The 11,162-nt window shown below is 51.7% G+C and overlaps 2 protein-coding genes across 3 annotated transcripts in view; both read left to right on the forward strand.

Moving 5' to 3' along the window:
- Lmtk2 (lemur tyrosine kinase 2) overlaps positions 1-2,418 on the forward strand; it is a 90,632-nt gene extending 88,214 nt beyond the window's left edge. For both annotated transcript variants that reach the window (XM_038346001.1, XM_038346002.1), the window contains exon 14: positions 333-2,418. In XM_038346001.1, coding sequence (XP_038201929.1) covers positions 333-361 — 29 coding nt within the window. In that variant the 3' untranslated portion in view covers positions 362-2,418. The remainder of the gene's footprint in view (positions 1-332) is intronic.
- Positions 2,419-6,752: 4,334 nt separating this feature from the next.
- Positions 6,753-7,358, forward strand: Bhlha15 (basic helix-loop-helix family member a15). Its single transcript, XM_038344369.1, has one exon. The coding sequence runs from the start codon at positions 6,753-6,755 to the stop codon at positions 7,356-7,358; it is 606 nt and encodes a 201-aa protein (XP_038200297.1).
- The last annotated feature ends 3,804 nt before the right edge of the window (positions 7,359-11,162 follow it).

The raw sequence follows: 11,162 nt of genomic DNA on the forward strand, positions 1-11,162 counted from the left end.
TTATTTGTTTACATAGTTTTCACCTGTGCCGATGAGATAATGCCTGTGCCTAAGGATCTCTGTGGGGCAGGTGCACAGGTCAGACTAGGTTACTGCAGTGCCCCTGACTGTGGCCATGGAGCCACTGTGGGAGCCAAGCAGCTGTGTGTGCAGAAGCCTGCAGGCTGTGGGAAGGAGGGACAGACAGGCAGCACAAGAAGGCGTGAAGCAGCCAGGCACCAGCTTCAGCTCCTTTTTCTACCGGTCTGATCTGGTCACCTCCATGCCGTTAGTATCTGGGTAGTCAATTCTTAAAGCTGACCTTTATCATGTTGCTTCTTTTTGGGAAATAGGCAGCAGTGAAGATGGAGAGAAAGATTAGGCAGCTGTGGACACACTCTCCTGGCCCAAGCAGCGTTTCTGCATGTCCGCCTGAGCGACGACATCGACTCCTTGGTGGCTGACATAAGGCTCAGGAATGATGGGGAGCCGGGCCACCACACCAGGAAGCCAGCTCCCTCTGCAGCCCTCGCCTGTACTGCTCATGCATTAGACGTGCTCTGTGCTGGGCATCCTGTTGAGGTGGCTGCACTTCCACATGGCTTTGGCGCATGAGTGTTGGGGACCTGTGCATCTCAGGTCCTGGGTCTGTTTTCTGTGGGTGTCTTCCCCACCACATCTGAGCTTCTAGTTTGGGCACAGGTGCCACAAAGTGGTACAGCAGGGGAATGGTCACAAGTGAGCCATATTTATTGTTTTTTAAGGAAATCACTAATTGCTCTCTGACTGCACTGTGGGTGAGTGTTTGAACTCCCAATATTGTACAGCATCGTAAATTATACAAGGAAAACATGGCAGGCCAAGATGGTGCTGTCCACTGTTTTTTAGGTGTTTTTTTTTGTTTTGTTTTGTTTTTGGCTTTTGTTTCTTTTTCTTTTTCTTTTTCCTGTCTTCTCGTGTATTTGCCCTGCATGGTACTGTAAAGCTTCAATATTTTGAGTGTTCTGTCTTCAGACCTGTGGGAAGTGTACACAGGTACTCTTTCCCAGGCCATGCTGACTCTGGGTGTTTGTGTTCTATGTTCCTAGAGGAAATATTTTTGATGAGTTCAGAACTGCTACTTAGTTTCGTTGATTGCATCAAGCATGTTTCTTTATAAGGTGGATTCTCTCTGAGCAGCCTGTCCTGCCTCTTGTGCTTTAAATCCTTTTGGTAAAAATCCAGTAAGAGATGCACCCAGAACTCGGTGCTCTCAGTGCCCAGGGCCATTTTCTGCTGTGGCAGATGAGGCCCCACTACTTCCTCTCCACAGAGGCTAGCCTGCAAGAGTTCTCATATGTCCTGCAGGCAGGCGAGGACCTCTGAGGCCCCACGAGGAACTGTGGGCGCAAAGAGCAGTTTGTCCAGTACAGATGCTGAGAGAGCTGTTTGAGAACGGCTGTGGCTGGGGCTTCCCATTCCAGGCCACAGCCCTGGGGAACCCACACATACCTCCCCTTCTGTTTCAAGCACTCTGCTCTCCTCTTGTTCTGAAAGGGATCTCAAGTCTCCAGCATCGCCTCAGCATCGAAGGATCTGGTATCCCCAACACAAGGCTGGCCTCGCTCTGCTGGCCAGGAGTCCTGCTTTGACGTAAGGAAGTGTTTGTGGCCAGTGCCGTGGCAATGCCATGTTGAGCGGGAACTGCACCTGTTGGGGTGGCTCTTACATGGGCTGATCACCCCCAATATTTCCCGGTGCTGACCCCACTCCAGACTCCAGTGTGACATTGGGGCGAGTCTCCAGGCCCTGACTGGGACATGGTGATGTCAATCAGAGGGACTTGGGCCCTCCTACAGAGTGCAAGTGTGGATGTTGGCGTCCGTTTACGTAGCAAATTATGATCTTTATTATCAACTCTTGATTCGATCCATGAATTTTTTTTTTTATACTAAGCAATAACTTTACAATCAACAGAAGACAATTAAGAAGAGAGAGTCTCCTTTTCCCGTACTTGGTGCAGGCCTAGCATGCCGGGGCTCCATAGAAAGCACTGGATCTTGTGACATGTATATTACAAACAGGGCATTTGAAAGTAATTTTGCCAAAACTGTCATAACTGAATTTTTTGCTGTATGGAATTTCTGATTTTTTTTTACCTCTATCTACCAGTCTTAGTTGAGAAGGAGAGAAGCAGTTATATTAAGATTTTTTTCTTTTCAAATTATAGGTTTAAGAAGTTCAGATTCACTGATTACAATCACGGGGATCCATAGACTCTATATATAGCCTTCTTACACAGCCAGCCCGAGGTGGATTTATTGATGGCTGAGGGCTGGCCATCTTTCACCGTGTTGAGGGGATTTTAACAATACAATCCCATTTATATTTATATCTATATCACTCTCATGGTTAATTGCCAAAACAAAAGCATTTTATATCTTGAGTTGGGTGGGGGTGGGTGGGTCTTTCTGTGGCATCGCATGGAAGGGAAGACTAATGTGTAACACTTGTCAGTGCACCCTCCCAGAGCCCAAAGCAATATACAGACATCTCCATAGATTAAATTCCTGCCCATTTTTGAAAAGTGAGCATGTGCTTTGCCATCCAATATGGGTTTGTCTTGTTTTGTTTTTTTTTGTTTTTGGCTTTTTCAAGACAGGGTTTTTCCGTGTAGTCCTGACTGCCCTGGAACATGCTTTGTAGACCAGGCTGGCCTCAAACACACAGAGATCTGCCTGCCTCTGCCTCCCAAGTGCTGCCACCACACCCAGCTGGGTTTTTTTTTCAATGATAATTTGGTTGCTGTTGGTGGGCTTTCCAAACTTGCTCATTCACATATGCAGTGAAATCAGTGGTCCCTGTAGCTGGCACGGGGTTGGACCCAGTGGTTCTTTCCTAAGTGCCCATCTTCCACCTATCAGACTGGAAACTGACCTTTGAAGTTCTCTTAAAAACTAAAATAATGATGAGCCCTCCATGTCTTTCTTTGCTATCCTCCATTTGTTATATGAAGACTGATCATAAGTCAGAAAGAAAAATGTGGTCCCCCCCCCCATGAGACTCAGACTCTGCCTGGCCAGAGTCAGTCACTGAAAAGCTACAGTTGCCAGCGGCCTCTGTTTCCAGCTGTCCAGACCTGACTGTTTTTAGGAAGATGGCTTTATCTAAGGAGGTCTGTCTCCCTGCTGTGAAATGCCCTTTTAAACCTTTCTCTTTTTTTTCCTTCATATTTCTCATAGGGTATTTATAGAATTAGTGACCTATTGCATGTCTGTCCCCAGGGCTGGGGAAGAAAGCAGGCAGTGCCTCAACCTCCCGCCCCTCAGCCCATAGCCTGAAATCTCAGGTGTAACCAAGTGTCAGGTTCTGTGTGCTACACCTCAGAGCACCCACATTGAGAGACTGGGCAGACACGGTTACTTCAAACATACATCTCAATATTCCTTAAGTAGCGAACAGGGTGGCACCGTTTAGCCGTAAGGAAAATCCGTTTAACTTCTAAATAGGTTCTTAAGATGCTCTGACAGTATTGCGTCACCCACAGCCATCCCAGTGGCTGAACATGTGGTGTTTGGTTACTGAAGCCTGCACAGGAGAAGCTGGGTCTTGACGACCAGACTTGTGCATGTGCCCACTGTTTGATCATGTCCACAGCTTGAGACCTGGGTGGGGCAGTCACACCCTCCAGGCCTGCCACCTACTGGGTTGTACTTCACACAGTCAGAAGGTTCACAGCAAAATAACAGTTAATGACCTTGGAGTTTAAATTGTGTACATTTTTAAATTGTAAGATTTTTACTGTATATTGAAGCTTAGTGTGATTCAATAAATTGCTTGTAATTTAAAAACTATTTAATATTCAAAATAAATATAGTTATATATTTATAAACTCCGTTGCTACGTTTATTCCTTGTTCTTTCCATGTGGGGGATTAGTGTGGTGCTTTTGGGTCTCTGAGCCCCCCACAGTCCTGACGGCATAAGGATGGGTCACAGAGTACTGTAGAGCCTGCACGTGTGGCTGTGATTTCTGTGATCCAAGCATTTCTTCTTTCTGAGGAGTTCAGGTGAGATTTGTTTTATGAGGCCTTGGCTTGGCCTGGCCCCCAGGTATGGCTCCAAGAAGCTCACAACTGGCCCTTCAGGCTGGAAAATGGCTTATTTGCTAAGACCCATGTTCAATTTTAAACCCATGATATCTGAAAAAGGAAAGGCTGGGTAAGGTAGAGCCTGCACACTTGTCATCCAGTTCTGGGGAGACAGGCAGCAGATTCCTGGGGCTCACTGGTCAGCCTAGCATCCTATCCTGTTCCAGGCCACTGAGAGAGCCTCTCAAGCAAACAAAATGGTGGCGCACCTGAGGAATAACAGTTGATGTTGACCTCTGACCTTCATACTCCATGCATGTGCACGTGCACCCGCACCACACATGCACCAGCACATTAAACATCATAGCCTTTGGCTCATCTTAGATATGGTACATTGCCTTTAACCCCAGCACCTGGGATACTGAGGCAGGAGAATTGCCACGAGTCTGGGCTATGGTATGAATGAAGTCTAGTCTCAGAAACAATAGCTGTCCTATGCAATAGTCGGGTGTCACCTTGACCCCTGACTCCTCTTTCCTGTTTTCTCCTTGAAGGCCAAGTGGCATTGCCCATGGACAGGCTGGTTCACAGGTAATGACACCCAAGTCTGCCAAACATGAGACCTCACCCAGAGTCTACTGGCTGCATTTTGACATGTCCTATCAGCCCATGGGGGGAAAAGCTGCTTAGCTGAGCATAGTGACCAACTACACTTAGAATCCTTGTACTGGGAGGCTGAGACAGGAGGATTGCCGTGAGTCTGAAGACAGCCTAGGCTGTGGAGTCTCTGTCTCAAACAAAAAGAAAGGGAGCCAATACCACACTGCCACAGCACACACCTGTAACCAGCACTCACTGGATTAAAGAATATATAGATAATTCTCAGCACATTTTTGTCAACAGTTGAGTCCAAAACACAGAAGTTGAGCTGAGTGTGTCAGTACCGGCTTTTAATTCTAGCACTCGGGAGGCAGAGGCTGGAGGATCAGGAGCTCATGGCAGCCATGGCTGCTACAGCCAACAAAATGGCTCAGTCACTTGTAGCCAAACCTAATGACGTCTTCAGCCCCAGAACTCCTGGGAGAAGTAGAGAACAGACTCCTGCAAGTTGTCCTCTGACCTGTGAGCACACACACACACATACAAAACAAAACCAAACAACCAAAAAAATTTTTGTTAAAGGCCAGCAGGAAAACCTGTTTCCTGTGAGCACCATGATACTCATGGACAGCTTGGGGGAGTTAGCTTTCTCCTTCCACCATGTGGGTCCCAGACTCAGTCATCAGATTTGATGTCAGGTGTCTGTCTCCACCCACAGAGCCACCTCCCTGCCACATAACCTTTTATATTGTAATTCTCTTGTAACCTGGAGAAATCGAGGCAGGCAGTGCCATCAATTAGAGCAGGGAGGCAGCGGGTGTGTTTGTTGTTTTGTAGCCCAATTTTCTGACTCTTGAAGACTGACACCTTGCCACTTGGAGATCTAGTGACCTGGGGAGCTTCCCTGACCCACCACATTCCTGGAGAGACCGAAGCGGGGAGAAGCTGTGTCCTCGAGTTCTTAGGACCCGCAGGGTCCGCTGGAAAATTCAGGGTGTTCTGGGGCAGGGAAGGAGAGATCGTGCCCGCTTTGTTCAGGGATGTGGCTGCGGTTCCTGTAAGATTACGCGGGGTGGCTTATCCTAGATTCTGTTCTGAGCCTTAACCCCAGGCCAGGTGCACTGGCCAGGTGCAGTCTGGGGGTTCCCCCGCCCCAGCGGGTCCGCGGAGACCGCGGGCTCTCAGACCCAGATAGAGAGGGGAAGCTGGTCTGCACGGTTCCCCAGAGCGGGGGGCGTGGCTGCAGGTGCCGCCCTGGCCCCGCCCAGCGAACTCATTTACATGCTTCCCGCGGCCCCGCCCGTGGTGGCTAAAGCTACGTGTCCTTGTCCCCCGTGGGCAGCCTCAGCGCGTGCGGCCTCGGATCGGATCCCCAGGTAAACCAAGGGGTTGGGGGGACTGGATGGGACTCCTGGGAGAGGACCCAGAGGCAGGACCAGATGGACGTCTGACTCAGGGTGGGAGGAAAGCACAGATGGTGGCTCCCACTCAGACTGGCTGGTGCCATCCACGTGGTGGAACTGGGGGCTGCTTCAGGGCCTTGGCAACTGTCAGTCTGACCTGGGAGCTGTTCTGGTTCTGAGAGTGTCTGGGCCTGTGTCATGTCCAGGAGAGCTGTAGATAGACATGCTGTCTAATGAGTGTTGCCTGTCCTGGGACAAATGACAGTGGTGGTGGTGGTGGTGGTGGTGGTGGTGGTGGGGACCCTATAAGCCAAGGTTGGGACCGCTTCCTGGGTGGTTAGAATAAATTGTCAAGGGTCACCTAGGTTCAGGAGGTACATGACAATAATAAGAGGCATGAGACCTGGAAAGGGTTCCCAGATCAGTAAGAAGAGGGAGACTGCAAGTAGGGGGAAAATGTGTGAGATCAGGGAGGACCATGGCTGAGTCAACATAGGGCTCGCGTGAATGGGAAGTGCAGAGGTGTCACTGTGCACCTGCGCTCAGCTGCACTGGCTATTGATAGCATTGCATTGGAAAACAGCAAGGAGACAGCCGTGCTGCCTGCTCCCGGGCCACACTGAATGACTGCAGAGGGGCTGTGTTCTCGATTTCAGTTCGAAGGGCCTTTTCCAGCCACCACCTTCCTGGGAAAACAAGCCATGAAGACCAAGAACCGACCTCCTCGGCGCCAGACATCCATGCAGGACACAGAAGCCACCCCAGGAGAGCAGAGTCCCGACAGACCCCAGTCAGGCTCCGGGGGATCTGAGCTGACGAAGGGTCTTCGGAGTAGGACGGCCCGTGCAGGTGGACCGCGAGCAGAGGTCAGCCGCCGGCGACAGGGGTCTGGTGGCCGCAGGGAGAATAGTATCCAGAGGCGACTGGAGAGTAATGAGCGGGAGCGACAACGGATGCATAAACTCAACAACGCCTTCCAAGCGCTGCGTGAGGTCATCCCGCACGTGCGGGCCGACAAGAAACTCTCCAAGATTGAGACCCTCACGCTGGCCAAGAACTATATCAAGTCGCTGACCGCCACCATACTTACTATGTCCAGCAGTCGCCTCCCAGGGCTGGAGGGGCCTGGTCCTGCGCCAGGTCCTAAACTCTACCAGCACTACCATCACCAGCAACAGCAGCAGCAGCAGCAGCAACAGCAGCAGCAGCAGGTGGCTGGGGCCACGCTAGGTGCCACGGAGGACCAGCCCCAGGGCCACTTGCAACGGTACTCTACACAGATCCACAGCTTCAGAGAGGGCAGCTAGCACCCGCTCTGGGCTCTGGGCTGGGTTCACAGTGCTGACCTGGTCTGCTCAGCTCAGCTCTGGTCCCTCCATGCCACAGGCCGGACTGATGATGACACTGTGGGTATTTTGTTGTTGACCAGAGTCTCTCGTGAGACCCATGCTGGCCTGGAACTCCTCATCCTCTTGCCTTCACCTTCTCTATGGCTGAGATTACAGGCACGCATCGCCGCATGGTGCGGTGCTAGGAACTGAAAAAGGGCTCTGTGCAGACTAAACCAGCTCTGGGCCTACTGAGCTACATCCTGCAGCCCAAGGTTGAATCTCTGGTGACTCCATTTTCCTTGAACGTTGGCTCAGCCATCAACATGGGGAAGTTTTTCCTAGCCAGCCAGGGGGACAGCATCAAGGCATATTGAGGCCCAAATCTCTGAGGAAAGCCTGCCTAGTCCCTGCAACTCTTTCCACAGAACAGGCAGGATGGGAAGGCACTATCCTTCCTCACAGTTCTCTCTATGTGTGGTGGCCGCGGGGCGATTCCAGAAAGAACATTACTTTCAAGTGTCCCTGCTACTGCTGAGTCCAAGATCCCTCTTGTATTGTGGGTCTTCATGGAGGCTGGGCCCAAAGCGTCACCCACAATTCATCAGGGAATATAGCAGAGCCAAGATGGCAGCTTTTTCTGCACAAGCTGTCTTGAAAGCCCCAGATGTTCTGGGCTCAACTTAACAACTGGGCTTAGAAAGGCTTCATGGGACTTTAAGTGAATAAGTGGGTTCTCTCCCTCCCCCCAAATGGAGACTTCTGGAAAGGTTCCAGTGCCCTAGGCCGTGACTGACCACAGCCTGAGTGGGGCCTGGGACCTGAGGCCCTGTGTGGGGACCAGGTAGGGTCTTTATGAAGAGGACCCTTGAGCCTCTATACAGGGATAGACCTGCCCTGGGCCTTCTGCAGGCTTCCCACACCCGCACCCCCCTATTCCAGGGGTGGACCACCATGCTTAATAAGTATCATTCTCTTGCCTTTGCCCCTGATGTATGGCTAGCCACGCGTTTTCTCACAGGCTCATGGAACATAGCTCTTGGTACTCTTGGTGTTTTCTCTGAGGCGGAAGCTGGAGTGACAGGCTTGCCCCTCCCCCAGCCTGATCACTAATAACCAGGACTGGGTGGTTGGCAACCTAGCTGCCTCAAACCCAGCTTCCTTCTGTGGGGCGTTCCTGCCCCACTGGCTCTGCCAGGCTTCACTACTTTGCTGTCAACTGCTTGCTGGCTTCTCCTTCCTCTCTTGTCTCTCTGCCCAGAACTGTCCTGGAGTTCCTTGGGGCCCTTGCCCGCCCCCCTTTCTTTAGAGTGACAGGAATCTCACTATAATATGTACTCAGGTTGGTCGCAAATTATGCAGTCCAGGCTGGTTTTGAACTTGCGCTTGGTCCATCCTTCTGCTTCAGCCTCCCAAGAACTGTGAACACAGGTATAGAGGGACAGCTCTGGTACCCCAAGAAACAATTAATAGTGACACTGGGCCTGGGGGTGTTGATTTCTCCATCCCTGTGAGACTTGAAGGTCTGGCCTCTTCACAGATCATAGGTCGGGTAGACTGAAGGCCTTTGTGTCTGTGATTCAGGGATGGTTACTGGGAAAGGTCAATAGTTAGGGAGTTTGCCAGTGTGAGCCGAGGCCAGGCACAACTCCAAGTTGGAAAGACAGAGCCCAGATATCCCTTGCTCTGGGGGGACCTGCCCTGTGGAACACAAAAGGCCTCTGCCGACAGGACAGCACTACAAACCCAGTGGCTGGCTTCCAGATGAGCCAAGGCCAGAGTGCAGCTCATTTTGCTGGCCCTTGCCTGGAAGTACAGCAAGGAAGGGAAGATGTCTGGCCAAACTTCTGCCCTCAGGCCTGCCTACAGCCTAGGGCTGTCCAGGGACACTGCCTTGCAGGGCTACAGCCTGGTGGCTTTGTGTCCCACGAGCTGGCACTTGCACCACCCCTGCTTCCCAGAGGATGGCATGGGCCTAGCTGTCCAGTTCTTTACCGGTGACAGACAGGACCTATGTGTCCCTTGGGAGGCTAGGGGGCAAGTCTGTGTTGCCAGTAAGGTCCGTTGGTCTGTCTCTCTGTCTCAAACCCAGGCTTGTCTGTTTTTTGTTTGTTTGTTTTTAAGACAGGTCTCATGTAGTCTAGGTTGACCTCCAACTTGCTATGTAGTGAAGGAAGATGAACTTTTGATCCTCCTGCCTCTACCTCTTGCGTTGGGATTGACTACAGACATGTACCCCCTGCACCCAGTTTGGGCAGCCCTGGGGACTGAACCCAGGGCTTGGGGCATCTTTGGCAAGCTTTCTACCAAAATGATCGACACCCCCGGCCTGGTCTCTTCATCCCTGCTGGGTAATGAAGCTAATTTTACTCAAACCCCTGGACAAGAGGGATGGAGCCGTCCCCAACTGGGTCACCTGGACTGTGGATCCACCAGAACTGACCAGCGTCCCATCAACACTGGCAGAGAAACGCGGAATGTGACCTGTCTGGAAAAAGCCAAGATGAAGAGAACGGCCTGCACCCTGCCCATCACTGCGGTGAAATACTCTGTAAGTGACCTGAACTGGCTTTTTCCCCTAATGTTTCCCTTGAAGTACTAATGAAATCGCCAGCCGTATCTTCACTGAAAAGATCCCGCTGCCACCGTGCTTCGGTCCTTGGCACAGGGGCCTGGAGACCTGTGCCTTTTAATCCAGATCCTAATAAAAAGACGTCAGTCATGCCGTTGTATAAATTTTTATTAAATAGAACATCTGAGGAGCTGAGACAATTTGGTGTCACTGAGGGGGTGAACAGCTGGTGCTGAGCAGCGAAAGGATGTGTCACCCTGGCTAAAGGGCAGAGTGGCAGGCACCCGTGTGGTACTCTGGTGAGAGACATCTGCAGGAGGACACCCAGGTCACAGCTGCTGGGGAACACACTGGGAACCCTGACACTGGCATGCAGACGGGAAGGTGACCCCTCGAACACCTCTCTACACAGGGGTGTGTCTGTTCCCACCTCTGGAAGTGCTGAGGACATGGGGCTCCTCAGGTGTCCTTGGGATGGGGCCCCGGTGTAGTTTCCTCTTAGCTTCTGGGGACACCCCTCATGCAGAATGTAACCCTTCTTGACCATGACATCACACGGAGGATTCCAGGGTAAACTGGTTAGGGGTCAGCCTGTCCTGGCTCAAAATGAACAGAGATGGGGCTCTGGCACCTTCTGGGCAGTGTCTGAAACACGAGACACCACCTGCGGGCACACACTCGTGCCGGGGCCAGCGCTAGGCCATGCCGGGAAGTCTGGAACTCCTGTCACAGGTCAGCAGGGGCCTTCTGCCCGGCCCTGGGTCACAGGACAGCCCGAGGCTCTGGCCACACCCCTCCACAAAGCACAGGATTGCACCCAAGTCTTAGGGTGCAAGATGCTTTACCCAGGCCTGGTTGCCCTGCAACAAGTCCTGGGCCAGGAGGCCCTGCCCCCACATCTGAAAGAGGGGCTAAATTGGGGTTCATGGTGGTGATTCTCGACATGGAAACTACCTTACAGTGCACCCCAGGAGGCATCCCAAATCAGGATAGGACCCACCTGGTTCCTGAGGCAGGATCTCATGTAGCCCAGGCTCCTGATCTTGCCTCTGCCTTTTGAGTCCTGGGATTACAGGCATGCACCACCATGCCTGCTTTGCTTATCTAGATGTTTGTTTACTTGTGACAGTCTTGCTATGTAGTCCTAGGCAGTCTCAAACTCAACAGTCTTCCTGCCTGAGTCTCCTGAGTGCCAGGCATTTAGGCATCAG

Source organism: Arvicola amphibius, chromosome 10, assembly GCF_903992535.2.
Source record: "Arvicola amphibius chromosome 10, mArvAmp1.2, whole genome shotgun sequence".
Lineage (NCBI taxonomy): Eukaryota > Metazoa > Chordata > Mammalia > Rodentia > Cricetidae > Arvicola > Arvicola amphibius.

Bases quoted from the DNA above. Each gene is read 5' to 3' on its own strand.
- Bhlha15 (XM_038344369.1), top strand. From the start codon at position 6,753: ATGAAGACCAAGAACCGACCTCCTCGGCGCCAGACATCCATGCAGGAC.